The sequence below is a fragment of the Petaurus breviceps genome, unplaced genomic scaffold, assembly GCF_028583685.1.
Source record: "Petaurus breviceps papuanus isolate PSGF00001 unplaced genomic scaffold, PetGlider_PUasm1.0 558, whole genome shotgun sequence".
In the NCBI taxonomy this organism is placed as follows: Eukaryota; Metazoa; Chordata; class Mammalia; order Diprotodontia; family Petauridae; genus Petaurus; species Petaurus breviceps.
In genome coordinates, this window is record NW_027186376.1 from 4132523 (window position 1) to 4150392 (window position 17870).

General features: G+C 53.2%; 1 protein-coding gene across 1 annotated transcript in view; it reads right to left on the bottom strand.

Moving 5' to 3' along the window:
* Positions 1 to 17870, bottom strand: part of SHANK3 (SH3 and multiple ankyrin repeat domains 3) — a 69442-nt gene that overhangs the window by 15514 nt on the left and 36058 nt on the right. The window contains 5 exon segments of the mRNA XM_069102918.1: positions 2566 to 4825; positions 10291 to 10375; positions 11240 to 11370; positions 12539 to 12628; positions 17603 to 17626. Coding sequence (XP_068959019.1) covers positions 2566 to 4825; positions 10291 to 10375; positions 11240 to 11370; positions 12539 to 12628; positions 17603 to 17626 — 2590 coding nt within the window.

Genomic DNA, 17870 nt, shown 5'->3' on the forward strand with positions numbered 1-17870 from the left:
GAGTTCTAGGAGGTGAGGAGATGGCAGTCTTGTATAGATTGTTGTAGGATTGCTTATGCCTCAGTTTACAGACATTTGAGTGATACCAGATGGCCTTGTCCATTCCCACCTCTGATCCTTACTCCAGACTTGGAAGCAGACTTCGAGGTCACTATGAGTGAACAGGTCTTGAGTCATGGATATGAAAGGAAGTGGGCTCCAGAAAGAGGCAGAGGCAGGCAGCCCCCGAGATCACAGTCAAGAAGGATGATCCACCAGCTCAAAGGGCTGTTGTGCAGACTGGGAATTTCAGGGATCCTCATTTCCCATCCAGAGCAGGTCAAAGTTTTGTGGCCAGAAGAACCACTGGCATCACCAGCTGTGCCAGGACCCTATACAGGTGCTAATCCTCCAGGGTTGCCAGAGTCACAGTCTTGGTTTCTCTGGGCTCAAGGCCCTGAACATTGACAGGATAAAGGGAGACACAGTGAGATGCTCTGAAGCTTGGGTCCACACCTCCTGAGCCAAAGGGAGGAACAAAGTCCTCAGGGAGGGCTAGAGACTCATTCGCCCCTACGCCATTCCCTCTTCAGGCTACATATTACAAAATACTATTATTACTATTTAGTCTGAAATCCTTATCAGTCTTTCTTTAACCATCAATCTTCAAATGTCTTGCATTGGAGCCTTTTACATCATTCCTATCCAACACATAATCAGCTTCTCAAGGGAGAGACCCAACCAGCCCAGGAAGGAATTTTCTGAAATTAATTAGGGTCATGATCAGCCAAAAGAGAAGAAATTACATATTTGATGCATTTGATTGATGGAAGTTTGGTTTCACCTTTGACCAGGCTGAAGAAAGACTCCCAGGAAGGAGTGGTCAAAGAGGGATTCGGAGGTTTTAGGAAAATGATTCCTTGAGATGCAGCCAAAAGCGGCAAGCTGCCGTTTGATGAATCAAAACTGTTACTTGGACTTTGCCCCCCATTTGATCTTAATAATGGAATGTGTCTTTGTTCTTCAACACTATGAATTATAACTCAAGCATAGCTTGGGTGGAAAAGATGCTTAGAATAATTTGATTAATAAATTTATCTTTGGCAGATGTGTGCCTAAAACCTAAGAGGACAGTTTTTCTTCTACCCAAGAAGAGTTGGAGTCTCCAGGGACAGAGCCCCTCTCACCACCCCTTGGGGGTCAAGGGCCCAACAGGATGGGATCAGGGAAGGTAGAGGCTTAAGGACTCTGCAGTTGGGTTGTGTGAAGGACATGAGGACAGGATCCTGAGGTCAGGGTGAGGGCAGACCTATCTTAGGAGCCAAAGACTCAAGTCATAGCTGCTGACAATGCCCATTTCTATTTCTGGTGACACCCCACCCTACCCCAGGCTTCTTCCAGACTTTTTACAGAATCAAACAATTGGAGAATTTGATACTCCAACCTCCTTCTCCAGCCAAGCCCCAAGCATGAAGTCCCTCTGTAGTATCCCAGATAAGTGACCCTCCAGTCACTGCTAAAGGAACTCCAGTGACTAGGAATTCACTCCTACCAAAACAATACACTCCCGTTTGGAACAGCCCTTACTGTGAGTGGAAAGCTACCTCCCTGCAGGCCACAGATGAGCCCAGGGCCCATTTCTATCAGGTTTTCAGATTAGCAAAGCATTTTTTTTTTCACAACCACCCTGTGAGCTAGGTAGTTTGAGCATCAGGATACAGATAATGTTACAGATAATGGAACAGAGGCTCGGAAAGGGAAAGAAGCTTGCACGTGGACCACGATGAGGCCAGCGGGTCACACAGCAACTAAGTGAGTTTATGCCCAGATCTTCCCTGATCCCAAGCCCAACCTTTACACTGAACCCCACAGGCACTCAACCAGTGTTCTTGATTCTGCCCTTTGGGGCCAAGTCAACCCAGTCTAATTCTCAATGAGCCTGAGCCATTCTGAAGGGCTCCCACAGTTCCAATGGCAACATTGTAAAATATATCACGGGGTGAGGCAGAACCACTCAGAAAGCTAGAACTACACTAGCAAAGTCCGTGGAGGAAGAGGGTTGATGGGAGCTACTTCCCTGGGCAGGCTTGCCACCTTGAGCAAAATTGGAGAAGCATACAAGAGAGATGGGGAATGGGTCCGAAGTAAGCCAAGGTCTCCAAGCAGGATCTCAGGCTGTAACCCCCAGGGTGGCCTAAACTGGGAATCACCCCATATGTGAGAGCCATTAGGGAGCTGGGGGAAGCCCAAGGATACATCTTGGGACTGCTAGAGTATGGAGCAGCTCATTTGAGCTGTGAGAGGGGTGGTCAGAAGGGAACCAACGGCCCTATCCATTCTGTCTACCTGGAGCTCCAAGGCTCGGGGTGGGCTTCTGATTTCTCCTCATCAGGCTAGGGCCAGGGAAGTCCTTTCTCTTTAGTACTAGATGGACAGAGGATGGACCAAAGAAGGACAGAGGGATGGACACAGAGGCATGGTTGAGAGGGAGGGTAGATAGCATCCACATGCCCCGGACATGCCCACCGCCCCTCTCCACCCACCCCAGCCCCGGCCCCGCCCCGGCCCCGGCCCCACCCCACTCACCTTGCAGCCACAGCAGGCGATTTCTTGAGGGGGTCAAGCAGGCCCCCCAGGCCTCCCACAGGCTCCTCCCCTAGGGAACGGGTGTCTTTGTTGAGCTGTTGCAGGCGGGAGCTCAGCTCGGTGATCACAGTCGGTTTGTCGTCTTCAGGGCCTGGGAGCCCCCGGCTCTCCACCGGGTCCCCCCACAGCTTAGACCTTCTCTGGAAGAGGTAGCGAGGGCGGGCAGGCCCAGCTCCGGAGGCCAGCCCGGCGGAGGCGGCGGCGATGAGCTCGCTGTCCGAGGACTGCTTGAGCAGAGGGTCCCTGAAGGTCACGGGCCCCTTCCCGAGCGGGGACTTGAGTTTCGGTTTCGGAGGCACAGGCGGCTTCTCGAGTACAAAAGTGTGTCCGTCAGCGAAGGAGGTGTGCGTGTCCGTGGGCTCGCCGCTCTCCGAGCTCAGCGTGGACATGCTGGACACGGTGGAGATGGTACTCGTGGTCTCCAGGTGAGGGTCGCTGGAGCTGCGCGTGTCCACCTCCTCCACGCCAGAATCCGCGGCTGACTCCGGGGCAGGGGGCGCGTCACTGCTGGGCTTCCCTGAGGCTGGGCTGGGCGAGGCCATGGGAGAAGGGGCCGGCCCGGGGCCCGGGGGGGGCGTGGTCACCAGGAGGCCGTTGGCGAACTCATCTGGGGGCGGCACCAGCCCGATTCTGGCCAGCTCTTCCCTCGTCTCCTCATCACTGGATGACAGCTGGGCTGGGGGCAGGGCCACGGCAAACACCACGTCTGGCTCTTCCTCGGAGCTGCCCTGGCCCAGCACCGTGTCGGCGGCGGGGGGGCTGCTAGGGGGCTGGGCCCGGGGACTGGGCAGGGCCACAGGTGCGGCCACAGGGGCAGCGGCCGGGGGAGGGGCCTGGCTCAGCCCGGGGGTGTCTGGTGTACTCTCCTCTGCCTCCAGCTCCCCAGGGCCCTGCCCATTGCCCGTGGCGTGGACCACGATGAGGCCAGCGGGACGCTGGAGCGACGTGTCCAGAACGCTGAGGATCATGGACTTTTTGTCTTCTGGTGTCTTCCTCTCCTCCCGTGGGGACTTCTCGACCTCTCGGCGGGCAGGGAGGGGGCCCCACGCGGGGCCCCGGGGGGAAAAGGCTGGGGTGGGGGAAGCCAGGCTGCTGCGCTCTGGCTCTCTGCTCTGGATGTCCACAAATAGAGGGGCTGGCCGATCCGTGTCTGGGCTGTGAACGGGGGTTGGGGATCTTGAGGGCACCTGGGAAGCCAGGGCCCGCTCCCGGGCGGCCAAGGCGAGGGCTAAGGGCGAGCTGGGGTCCAGGGGCTTGCCAGTGAGTGGGTGGATGAAAGTGGAGCCCACAGGGGAGCTGGGGCTGCTGACCAATGGCTTGAGACCGGAGACAGGCGAGGGTAAGAGCAGGTCCCGGCCGCTGCCCAGGAGCCGCTCGTCGATGGATCGGGAAGGCTGCAAGGATGGCATCTCTGCACTGGGAGGACTGCCCTCGATGGCGCCCACGGAAAGGAAGACGGTGGAGCGGCGCCTCTCATCCAGCCGACGGTCTCGTTCCTTGCCAGGGCCGGCACCGGTAAATGGGAGGCCAGGTGGTTCCCCGGGGGGGTAGTCGAGCCCCCCGAGCCGGTGCCCTCGGCGAGTGGGTGAGGGCTCCCGGGGGAAACTGCTGCCGCTGCCCCCCACAGCCAAAGCAGCCCGGTCCTGTGCTTCCTCCACCTGCAGCTGCTTCACCAGGGGGCTCTTCCTGCGCTGGGGCTTGGATGGGGCAAAGAGACTGGCACTGAAGGCGCCCAGGTTGGCGTACGGGCTGTCTTGAGTGCCGGGTACTCGTGCCTTCCGCCTCAGTCGCTCAGGGGGCGTGGCTGCAGGAGGAGGCCGGCTGCTTTCGGCCACCGCTGGTTCGTGGGGTGAGTCCTGCAATATGATCATGGACCGAGCCCGCTTCTGGCGCTCAGGGTATGGGAGAGGCCCATGGGCGCCTAGGCCAGGGGCATAGAGCCCAGGGGGGCCCGCCCCTCCCAGCCGGGCCTCCAGCCCTGGCTTGAAGCTGGATCTCACGGTGTCGTAGGCACGGCCTGGCGGGGGTGGCGGTGAAAAGGAGGGAGGTGGTCCTGTGTCGAAGTAGTAAGGGGAGGGTGGGGGGGGGGGGGCGGGCTGGGGGGGGGGCGGGATCCCATGGCCCTCACGGACAGCATCCTGCATAGACGAGCTCCTCGGGAACTTCCCCTCCAGGAGAGAGGCCAGCTTCTCATCTTCCCCTATGGAGGGACCGGCAGTCAGGCCCGGGGACCTGGGGTGAGGCCTGGGGAGGGAGAGGGGGTGGGGGCGTGGGGGAGCAGTGGAGACTTGGAAGCACCTGGGAGATGTGACTGTGAGAAGGAAAGCTATGGGAGGGAGGAAGGAGGGACTGCTACAGTGGGGTAGCTTCCCTACTCTCTGCACCAGTCCCCACCGCTCAGAAGACAGCCCTGACAGCTGACCCCAGAGCCTAAGGTCAAAGCTCCTCTTGGGACAATTCAGTATAGAGCCAGCAGGAAGCAGAACTCCTCAGGTCAAGCCTCAATGTCAGCCTAAGACAGGTCTCTGATAGTGTGCCCCAGGGCTCTGCTTCCAGCCCCATTTTATTTAACATTTTTATCAATGACTGGGCTGGAGGCATAGATGGCAAGCTTATTAAATAGGCAGATGACAAAGCTGAGAAGAACTTAACACTTCGGGTTACACAATCAGGAGCCAAAAATATCTCTGCAGGCAAGAACGTAGGGCCAAGTGAAACAAGAAGAGATTCCACCCGATAAATGGAAAAGCAGAACAGAAAGATCGGTGGAAATGCAAAAGCAAAATGTAAACTCTCCCACTTCCTAAAAACTAAAGCTTCCTTACTGGGAGGGGCTGGGCACACCCTCATTGGAGGCCAGCCTCCACTGGAGGTCAGCCCTCACTGGAAGCCAGCCCCCACTAGAGGCCAGCCCCCACTGGAGGTCAGCCCCCACTGGAGGCCAGCCCCCACTGGAGGCCAGGAGGCCAGTCAGTGGAGGCTGAGTCAGCATTCGCCAAGGATACTGGCCAGGGGGCCTCAGGGACCTGGGAAGCCTCTTCTGCCAGAGATTCTCCGGATGAACAAGAGGTGCCTTTTGGCCTTCTCTATCCAGAAGTCATATGGCTCTGGTCCACAAGAAAAATGGGTCAAAGGGGATCCTAGGTCCCCAGGGAAGGGGCTGAGAAAGCACTGGTGTTCAGGTGGGGGCCAGAAGAGATACATCGCTAAAGTAACCAGGGCAGCTGAGCCAGAGAGGGGGCTGATCTGAGCCAGGGAGACACAGACTTCTTAGAGGAAGCATGTATCAAGCTGTCGCAAATGTGGAGAGGCATCATGAAGGCCTGAGAGAACATGGCAGAGGAGGCGTCACTGGCAAAGACCAGAGGGATATCTGGGGCCATGGAGAAGGAGGAAGGGGGAGGGGATCTGCCTCAGAGATTGGGAGATGGGACAGAGAAACCGAGGGAGCAAGGTGAAGACCCAGGCAAGAGAGTGAAGGTAGGTAAGTGGGGCTAATGGAGGAGACCCAGGATGCTGGGATACAGTTGTCTGTTAGGCAGAAAGCCTTCAGGAGCTCACCAGGCAGGAACAACCATTGCTGTCTCAGACTTCGGGGGTGGGACAAGGAGCCCATTAAGATTTACAAAAAGTACCTCCTCATACCAATCCCAAAAGGGATTTAGCAGAAAAGAAATATTATTCTCATTTTTCAGATGAGGAAACTGAGGTCCATGAAAATCACAGGATAACATACAGAGCTTTAAGGGACCTCAGAATCCATGTAGTTCAACCTCCTCATTTTACAGATGGGGAGATAGAGGCACAAAGAAATGCTATAACTTGCCCAGGGTCACAAAGATGAAAGTGCAAAAGATGCTGCCTGTTGATTTCCAAGAAGCCTGTGACTTGGCTAGAAAAATTCGATGAGCTTTACAAACCATTCTCCAGCAAGGTGTCTCCCCTGCATGCATCAAGTTCATTAAACATTTCTTGAAAGATTCAACAACAGAGAGAGTTTTCTGTCTATGAATACCCAAGTCCAGCGTGAACCAAGGAGCTAGTATCTGCCTGCCAAAGGTCTTTGCCATGACAATGGAAGCCTATCCCAGGAAAGTCCAAATGGAAGAGGGCTTTCCTAGAAATGGTGGAGTCTTCCAGAGACCCTTCTTTGTGGCTGGCAACATGTTAATGGTGTTAAGGGGAGAATGGCACCGGAGTCTCCTAAATGAAAATCACAACCATTCAAAAGAATGTGACCTGACCATTCACACAGGAAATCAAGTGGATGAAGAATGCCTCTGGTTCACACTCTAACTTGCAGTTGGGTGGACCAGTTGTTCCACCATGGACAAGACTCTCTGAGCCTCTATTTCTACATCCACAAAATGGGGATAATGAAGCCAAAGCATCTTCTGCACAAGGTTGTTGGGCTCCCAGGTGACATGTAGGTAAAGCACATTACTGTTCAAATGCCAGTTACAAATTACTTTTCTGGTGGTCAGAGTTATCTTGGGTTCAAGGTTATCTCATGCAGGCCATACAGCTAGATGAGGGGAGCCCTGAAGTGGACAGAAGGAAGGCTGGACTGCCCTTGGGAAGCTGTGCCTTGCACTCAACAACCCTGACCTTTCTGACATAAAAACACACCAGCGGTATCCTTGCTATGACACTAAAAAGGAATTCATCAGGAAATGCCACAGTCACGGAAGATTCGAAACTTCAGGCAATGACCTGAAAGGCAGACAGAGGGTGGGGTTATGTCAGGCATGCAGAGTAATGTGAGAGAGCTTCCAGGAGGTGGCTGAGTGGGAGAAAGGGGGAGCCAGTCACATTAAAGGACTGAGGGAAAACCAGTGAATGACTGACATCCCACCCTGAAGAGAGCAGGCAGAAGAAGGCCCCCCCCAGCCAACATTAAGGAGCCCCTCTACAAAGAATGAATGGGAGAATGTGGACAAGAGTCAGACAGAATGAGAAGGTTGGATGGCCCCAAATTGGAGAGGGGCTGCCCTCACCCAGATCCACTGACATGTCAAAGAGGATTGTGGATGGGTCATATCACCCTATGAGGCCGCAAGCTCCCTGGAGGCAGGGACTGTTGGACCATATTTCTGTATTCTCCCCACCCTCCAACCCCAGCAGCACCAGCACAGGGCTCTGCAGTCAGCAGGTGTCTAATAAACATGTGTGGGCTTGAGTTGAATTGAATCAAAGCAAGGGCCAGGTCTGCCTTGTACTATATGCAACATATCCGGAAAGTCAGAAGGGCTGATTGAAAATAAGTGGAGGAAGGGGGGGGAAATGGACACAAGGCTGGGTAACAGCAGCTGAACACCAAGACGGCTCAGTCCTCACCTTCTGACAGGGTGACCTGGGCTGGGCTGGCAATGGCTGCCTTTAGGTCATCCTTCTTTGCCATATTGGAGACAAGTGGACCAGACGGTGATAACCATCGGCAGACAGAAAGCTAAACGACTCGGTTTTATTTGGGTCTGTTTTCTCTCCAGGGAGAACAATCTTTGGTCTTGAAAGTATAGAACAAGATAGTGAAACTCAAGGTAACTCAGGGGCCAGTAAAAAGGTGTCAGACTTCCCTTAAAAGGTCAAGTTGCCCTGACCAGAGGGATGAATGGCCCAGCAGATGGGCTTGCAGATGGTCACTGTGATCTTCGAAAGTTGTGGCAATGAGGGGAGCTACAAGAGGACTGGAGAAGGGCAAACAAAGGTCACCCTGATTTCCAAGGAGGTGATTAAATAGCAGTAAGAGGGCAGGTGCTGAGCACTTAGAAAGAGAAGCAGCGACCACCGAGAGCCAGTGGGAGTTCAAGAATAGGTCATGTCCAGCTGGCCTTGTCTAAGCATAACATCCGGAGATTTCAGTGCTGCTTTGGACAAAGGCCCACACGCTTCCTTCCTGGACAAGAGGGAGGTGGAGAGATTCAAAACAGACCGAATGACCCCATGCAATGAGTGGGAGGGAGATCTCTGGGAGAAGCCCTGAGGGCTCTGTTCCCTCAGATTCCATTATTGAACCCTTGGAGGAAGGTGTAGATGGCAGGCTCAGCAACCTCACCCTTGCCAGGAGAAATAACTGATGTCTGGGGTGAGAGATAGCAGTATATCCCCAGATCTTGTCAGATTAGAATGGTGAGTTAAATCTATTAAGATGATTGTAAAAAGGATAAAGGCTAAGCCATTGGTTAAAAACAAATCAACTACACAAACACAAGATGGGGGAGCTTGTTTCCAAGAAATCTCAGTTTTGGCGGACAAGCTCAACAGGACAAAAGTGAACCCAGACACATGGGCCAAAAAAAGCTACCACCATCTTAGTCTCCACTGAGAAAGAGACAGAGGCAGGAGTGGGGAGGGGCTGGGGAAAGTAGGAGGAAGGAGAGACAGAGAGGGAGTGAGGAGAGAAGGAAGGACAGGCATACAGACAGAAAGACAGAGACAGAGATGGAGACAGACAAAGACAGAGAGAGAGAGAGGTGAGAACAGGGAGGGACAGACAGAAAGAGACAGAGACAAGCAGAGACAGGTGGCAAGGAGAGGAAGGGAGAAATAGAGACAGAGAGATAAGAGATGGAGACAGACAGAAAGACAGAGACAGGGAGAGGAAAGAAGAGGGAGAGAATGATAGAAAGACCGAGACAGACAGAGAGAGACAAAGAGAGGAGAGAAGAGGGAGGGAGAGACAGACAGATAAAAAGACTGAGATAGAGAGAGACAGGGAGACAAAGAGAGGAGAGAAGACGAAGAGACAGAAAGACCAGGACAGACAAAGAGAGGAATGAAGAGGGAGGGAGAGACAGACAGGCAAACAGAGAGTGTGTCCATGACTGGGGAGCTGACATTGCCCTCTGCCTGCTCAAACCCCATCTGAGCACCACTTTGTGGATGGATGTTAACAAAGGAGAGAGCGCTTTCAGCAGGTGGCCAGGATGATGACGGCCTTGAGTTGTTTGGGACCTTTAGCCTGGAGCAGAGAAGACCCTGAGCATCACCTGACAGCTGCTTCAAGGAGGTGATGGGCTTTCAAGGGAAAGAGGCCTCAGACCTGCCAACTGGATGCGAAAAGACAGACCCCAGTGTGGGGCAGAGGTGGGGACAGCCTGGCCATTAGGGCCGCTCAAACAATGACGGCCACACAGATACAGTAAAGGTAGTGACATCCTCAGCACTGCAAGTGTCCTATGAGCCTGCACAGTTGCCCGCCAGGGATGCTATGGACAGACTTCCCCCATTAGGAGGGGAGCTAGACGAGGTCACTTCCAAGGCCTTTAGAAGCTACGTACAGACTGGCAGAGGTCTTTAGTGATGGGGTTGGTGGGGGAAGGAATACAGGAGGAATGCTGGGGGAGGAAGAACTGACAATGGACACCTTCCAACCCCAAGATCCAGGATGATGTGGCATCATAGGCAGGGCCCTTGGCTCTCCACAGCCCTATTTCCCACTCCTGTGAGTGCCTCATGTGCTGCTCTAACCCACATGTCCCTTCCTTCCCTACCCCATGTCCTAAGGGCTCTCCTGTTCCTAGAGGTCCCCTCAACTTCCCAACAATTGACTCCCCTTATCCCCAGGCTCCCATAATTCTCATGATCACAGCATCAACTTCATTCCTCCATATCCATGAAGTACCCCCCTCCGACCCCATCCCCTAGAATCCACCATAGCCGTACCTACAGACTTGGTGCGTGGGATGCCCTTTCGAAGGGATCCAGGAAGCTTCTCAGAGCCAGGAAGGCCCTGGCGTTCAAACAAAGACTGTGAAGAGTAAAAAAAAAAAAACTATGGATGGCAGGGGCTAGGCACCAGAAGCTGCTGATGCCCCCACCTCCAAACTGATCCCCTCAAATACCCCCAAGTTCCCCCCTCACTGACGCCCTTACCAATCTGCCAGCATCCCCAGATACTACTATACTACCCCCCACCCCCACCACAATTCTTGTGCCTACCTCAATGACCCCATTATGTCCTTGACCCCATTCACACCAATCTCCTATGACCCTAGTCAATAAGTGGTACGATCATACCCTCACTGATCCTGCGATGGCATCTCTAATTGCCCTTCCTGTGAATTCCATGACCTTGAACAACTCACACTGATTCCTGTGACCCTTGTGACTCCTCCCCCTGGCCTTTGTGGCTCCATTCGCCGTAACCTCTATAATCCCACTCCCCTCAAAGTTGATCCTTGTGGCCTTCCCAGTGAGCTGCTCACACAAATCCCTAGGCTCACAACCCCCCATTCCCAATGGATCCCCTTACTCATATAACCCCCTTCTTGCCCTGACTAGCCCCTATGACCCCACTCTCAGTAAATCCTGGGGTACACTTGATAAGGACCCCAGTGATCCCCTTCCCAGTGGCTCACATGCCCCTATGCCTTGTGGCTATTCTCTCAGTGACCCTCATGGATGCATTCACACTGACTCCCTGGTGGCCCCACTCCCATGGGCTGCAGTCACCAAGCCCACTCCTTCAGAGTCCTACCGTCCTACTGATGACGGTACTCGAGGCTCCACTCACAGTATCACTCATGCTCCCTCTCTCAGTGACCCCGCTGCCAGAGGGTGCCCCCTGCCCCACCCCAGTCCCACTCCCAGCAGCCTTCACAGCCCCACTCACACTGATCTCTGCGGGAGTGATGCGCCGACTTGTGGGCCGCTGTTTGACAGTGGCCGCCCTGGAGTCAGCATCGGCGATGTCTGGTCTCAGTGTGGGCTCTGCAGCTGCCGCCAGGATCTCATCCAGCTTCTCTGCATAATCCAAAGGAAGCAGGGACTGAGTGGCTTCCCCAGCTAGGGGGAGCAAGAATGCTCAGTAGACACCAGAACTTGACCCAGGTGTGGGCAAGGTGGACAGTTTCCCAGGGTTCGGCACACAAGGGGGCCAGCCAAGAACACCTGCCTGGGCATAATACAACTTTGCCGCAAAACACTGATTTTACTTTAAGTTGCTCCCACTAGAGGGAAGTCTCAGAACCTCCTGGGATGATGCAAGGAGAGGGGGGATAATTTTCAAGCCTTTCCTTGGATGCATGAATGCCTCATCTACTTTGGTGGACATCCCACCAGGAGGCCTTTAACCTTGAGCTTGGCATCATTTCCTGCATTCCCCACCTCTCCACTACCACCAACTCTTGTCTAATCAGCCCCCTCCCCCATCCCCCCTTTGGTCTTTCCAGGAGCCCAGGCCCTGGGGCTGGTAAACACCAGAAATGCCCCCATGCCAGGTAGGAAGGTGACTGACCAGCTCTGGCCGCCTCTCCCTTGCCCGGCCCTCCCAGGCCTGCTGGAGACCCGGAGCTGTCTCCACAGATCAGAGCTTCTCCCAAATCCTCCTGACTCCCATCAGGGCCCTTTAGGGATCCCTCCTCCAGGGAATTTCTCTAAACCCTCATGACTTCAGGGGTGCCCCCATCTTGAACTCTTCATTCCGTCAACCAAACAAACAAGCATTTTGTGAAGGGTGTGCTCTATGTCAGGCACTCCCTTGTGTATCCCATTGGTCCTGCTGTGAGATCCCCCCATCCCCACTTCGGTCCTGGGCACCCTGGGGTGGGGAGTGGCCCAGCTCTCCTTCCTCCCACCCCACCAAGGGCAGAGGGGTCCATGGAGCAGGACCGCCAGAGAACACCACTCCCTGGAAAAGGTGGGACACAGGAAGGGAATTCCCCCTTGGGAGACAGCTCCCAGCCTCAGGGTCCCCAGCAGGGACAAGGTCCAAGGCTGGTTGTAATGAATCAAGTTTTGTTCAGAAAGCTCCATTATGCACTAGGCCTTGGAAGACTCCTTTCAGCTAGCTAAAAGACCCTTAAGTCTAAAGGAGGCACGGCCAAAGAAAGAAGCAGCTTTGTTAGGCAGCAAGCCGGCAGCTTCCCAGCAGGGAGCAGCCTAGAGGGGGGAAACGAGAGAGGAGAATTACCTCGGGCAGACTGGGGGTAAGCTGGCGTGGGGGCTTTGGTGCTCTCGGCTGCAAGGCGCCCCAGGAAGGCGTGGCTTTCTCTTTTCTCTTCTGCCTCATGTGGAGAAAGGAAGAGGAGCTCTGAGGGCAGGGAGGTTGGAAAGGCAACCTAAGGCCATCCCTGTGATGAGCAGGAAGCAGTCACAGAAAGGATTCTCCCCTCAGAGAAGGAAGAGACGCAGGCAGCTGAGGGAGGCAGGCTGGAGGGGGTTGGTGCTGAGCTAAGGTAAGCAGGCTGAGTTACAAAGGAGCATCCTGATGGGACTACTACCGGACAATACCCTGTACCACTTCAGCAGTGGGGAGAAAGGTACCAACTTGTACCTCAGGCCCCACTGCCGTTAAAATCTGGCCTCAGAATTGTTGGCAGGAAAGGTCAATACTATTTCAAGTCACATTTTTAATTTTTAAAAAGATTTCTTTTTAATAACACAAACTAATAGTGGAAGTTATTAATTGAATGAAACCACTGAGTGGGCTGGAGCAGAAAGCCGCCATCTGGAAGCCGTCTCCCAGCTTCCACTGTCACCTCCAGGTGGCCAACACTCAAGTCTCCTGTCCTGCCATGCCTCTTCACAAGGGCAAGGAGGTCACAGCACCTACATCACCCAGACTTCCAGCTACCTGTTGGACGCCTACACCAGAAGGTCCCACTATTACCTCAGACTCAACCTACTCAAAGCTGACTCCTCTTTCTCAGCAAACTAGCCTCTTCTGACTTCTCTGTTTCTATAGATAGGGCTGCTATCATTCATTCATTCGACAACCATTTATTAAGTCTCTCTTATGTGCGAGGCACTTGGTATTGATTCTGGGGATACTAAGACAAAATGATCACTAGGGCTCTGACATGCATGCCCCACCCCCTTCTTCGGTCCTCAGGAACCACCCACTGTCTACAGGACAAAGTCCAGATTCCTGTGCTAGACATTCAAGGCTCTTCACAATTCAGCACCGGTCTGCCTGAGGCCCCTATAACCCCCAGCTCCCTAACTCACACCCTCCACTCCCACCAAACTGGATCAACCCTGATCCCTCCAGCTAATCTACTCATTCCCACCTCTGAAAGCTGGATCATCTGAAAATGTTCCTTTGTCTCCAAGACCTATTGGCAGAAAAGGAAGCATAGGGGAGGTGAGCCTGGCTGGGAATGTCACCAAAGGCTATGAGTCAGGAATCACCCTTTCAGTCCCTTGTCCTACAGAGTCTAGAATGAATGTCATCGAGAGCATTCCAGGCGTAGTCAGACCTGCGTTCAAATCCACCTTGCTGTCTGTGACAATGAACGAGTCATTTGGGGCCCCGGTTTCCTCACCTAGAAAGTGAGGGAATCAGGTTTGATGGTCTCTAAAATCTACTCTATAGATTTCGTAGAATCTATATTTATGAAATCTATACAACAGATTCTGCTCATCTGACCTGGCTGAGGACCAAAAAATATTAGAAATGACCAATGATGTGGGGTTGCTTAGGATCCCTGTTACCGCGATTCTGCCAGCAGGGCCCAGGTAATGCAACCTGTGTGACTCCGGGCATGTCCCGTCACTGTCCCTGCCTCGGTCTCCTCATCTGTGAAATCTAGGCTGCTATTCAGGTAAGGGTGGGTACATCGGCCTGAGCATTAACCTTGTTGTGCCTTAGATCTCTTTACTAGTTATGTGACCTTCGGAAAGTCCCTTATTCTCTCTGGGCCTCAGTTTCCCCATCTGTAAAATGAAGGGGGTTGGATTTGATGACCTCTGGGGTCCCTCCCAGCTTCAAGCTTAGGATTCGGATTCCTCCGGAGTCCCATACTCTAAGCCTATGATTCCGACCTTGTAATCGCAGCCCAAGAAGAGCAGTGAGGCTGCCAGTTCTTGTGCCCTCTTCTAGGGAAAAGCCCAGACAAGAAGGGAAGACAAGGGCAGCTAGGTGGCACAGCGAATAGAGCACCAATTGTGGAGTCAGGAGGACCTGAGTTTATATCCGGTCTCAGACACTTGACACTTACTAGCTGTATGACTTTGGACAAGTCACTTAACCCTAATTGCCTTGCCTTCCCCCCTCCAAAACAAAAGAGAGAGAGAGAAGACAGGAAGAGTGGGGAGGCCAGTAGTGAGCCTTCTGACTGCTGCCGTGGCTTTCCTAGACATCTTTTATGTTTGTCAACAGATGGTACTCTGAAAACCCAGACTTCCTCTGCACACCTTCTCTGGGGAAACCTGAGTCCCATCAGGGGGTGTGGGAGGCGTGAGGATGCCCGGCTGCTGGAGGGGAAGGCAGCCTCCAGGAGGATGGGCAGCATGAGGGGCCATAAGAGATGGGGGTAGAGGCCCACTGAGGGCTGCTTAAACCCTGCCTGTCTGGCAGGTAGCCCACACTGCCATCCCTTTCCTTCCTCTGTGCTCCCAATAGTCCGTGCCCCCCCCCCAAGTCCTGGTCCTTGGTTCAGCCTGTATCATAACCTGGCCTGTTACTGAGCTACATGGAAGCCTTGGGCTACTGGGCAGGACTCAGGGCTCACATATCTAACTTTGCATCTCCCTCAGTGCCTCAAGCAGGGCTCTGCTCAATAAAGAAGACTTGAATGAATAGCAGTGAATGGACGAGAGAGCCTTGAGGAGTGACCTTGTAGGGGCTGAGGTCATGCCCCCCCTCCCACCGCGTGGTGACCGTTCATCAGGGTGCAGGGATGGAGGCACCAGCCTCCCTTGTGGCAGCTGGAGCTATGGAACAGAAGCACAAAATTACATCAAGATACACACGGGGAGGGGTGCTGAGGCATAGCCTTGCTCCTTGCGGGGAGGAGGGCCCCAGGATTCAACTGCTCTGAACACACTCCAGGCTCAGGGGCCTCAGAGACTTGGCAGAAAGGATTACGGACACAGGGTCAGGGACCTCTGGTGAAGAAAGAAAAGGGGACGGGTACCACAGGCTTAACCAGGGTCTGATGTTAACCAGATCTTCCAATGGGAAAGGAAGATGTTAATTAGAGGCTTGTCATGGAGCTTGACACCCTCCCTGGCAAAATGTTAGAAGCATTACAGCATTAGAAGGATGGACCATGAGCAATTAGAAAGGGAAGCAGCGGTCGCCTAGAGGTAGCATGGGGTCATCTGAAAGTCATCTGGTCGTGCCTCCCTAACATCGCCCCCTCTTTTGACAGTGTTACACAATCTGGGAAGCAGTGTAAATAGAGACTGCTTATATTTCAGCAAAGCCTCTCATGATACCCATGTGAACAAGATGAAAAATGCAGGGTGAATGATCGTCCAATTAGGTGGCTTCTGAACCCATGGAATGGCCAAATCTCAAGAGCGATAATTAATGAGTAGGTGTCAGGCAAGTTCCAGTGAAGTGTTCTTAACTGTCTGCTATTCCAAATGCTTCTCAGTGGCTCACAGGAAGGTACCACTGGAATACTTCTCAAATTTAAAAATGGCAGCATAAAGTAGAATGGAAGAATTCCCATTCCCAATGAAAATACCCACATGGGCATGAATGATAAGACAGAAGCAACAAGGTGAAATGTAACTGAGATAAATGCAAAGATCTACACTTTGGTCCCCAAAATTCAATTGCACAAATACAAAATGGAGATGTGACTAGACAAAAGTCCATAGGTAACGGAGGCAGCTAGGTGGCTCCCTGGCTAGGGCACTGGGCCTGGAATCAGGAAGACCTGAGTTCCAAAATGGCCTCAGACACTTCCTAACTATGTGACCCTGGGCAAGTCACTTAGCACAGTCTGCCTCAGTTTCCTCCTCTGTAAAATGAGCTGGAAAAGGAAATGGCAAACCACTTCTGTATCTTGGCCAAGAGAACCCCCTAGACAGTGTGGATCATGGGGTCACAAAGAGTCGAACACAACTGAGCAACAGCAAAAGGCTAGAGAATTCCCCGTCATCAATGCAACACAGCAGCCAAACAAATCAACAAACCCCAAAGCTGACTTGACTTTGAGCTTCATCAACACAACAAACACCACATTGGTCCCACAGGTTCTGGCCAGGCCAGCCCAGAGCAGCATTATGATCAGTTCCAGGGACTGAATCATTTTTTTAAAGTTTGGCAAGCACATTCAAAGGAGGTCATCAAAATGGCAGAAGCACTAGATACCACTCTGTTGGCTGAAGGAACTAGAGGCATTTAGCCTAGAGAAGAAATGGCCAAGCAGGGAAACGAGGGCTGTTTCCAAATGTAAAAGGGTCATCACATGTTTGTGAGATTAACCAAGCTCTGCTTGGCCCCAAAATGGGGAGCCAGGAACAAGAAGATGAAGAGCAGATTTGAGTTCAATAAGTAAAACTGAAGCCACCCAATCGTAGCTCACGATTTTATCTTGTAGGCAGTGAGCCCCCTGTCCTGACAGTATTCAGGCAGAGGCTGGAGGGCCCCTCCACATCTCTAGGCCTTCCAGAAGCTGTCTGCTCTAACTCTACAACACAAAGACCACTGGTCTAGAATTCCATTCTGGTCTCAGCTCTGCAATAAACTAGCTATGTTGCCTTAGACAAGTTCCTTCTCCTCTCTGTCCTCAGTTTTCTCATCTGTAGAATGAGGGGGCTGGACCAGATAACCTCTAAGCTTCCTTTCAGCTTTCAAAGCCTGTCTCCTTTGTTTCTACCAGGCAGATAAGGTCCACTCCCATGAGCCTTTCCTACCATCCTTCCTCAAGCTCTCTGATTGTGGTGTAAGCATTTGTCACTGGGCTGTGGGCGAGGCTTTGGATTAACCCTCAGATGGACTGAAGACAGTTCTCTCCTCTCCCCAGGGGAGGGGAGGAGGGCCAGGACAAAAGGACCACTGGGGCCAGGAATGTTTAGACCCCAACCTAAGGCTGCTTCCAAAAGAAGAAAGAAACAATCCTAGTTTTCCATAGAGGGAATGGGAGAAGGGGAGGTAGCAATATGGACACCAGGGACAGGGAGTGGGGGGATGGTGTGGGGATGATGTGAGGATGGGGGAAAGATGGGAGTGGGAATCTGGGTAGGGATAGCTGCAAGCCCTGGAGGGCCACGGGTTCCTTACAAGCAGGTGACTCACCCCCTTTCCTCCTCCGAATTGAGGCTTGGAATCAAGAAACAGTACAGGGGGTGAGAGGCAATCTTCTTCCCTCAGTCCCTTGGGACCCCAGCCCACTATTCCCCATCCTTAAGGTTCTCCCCAATTCCCCACCCCCCTCTTCTTGGACTCCCACCCCTAGACCCCCAACCCTCTCTTGTCCCCCTTCTTTTAGCCCTCATTTCCCCCTCCACTAACACTCCATCTTCCAGTATTTCTTCCCCTATCCTTTAGCTACCCATCCCCCTCC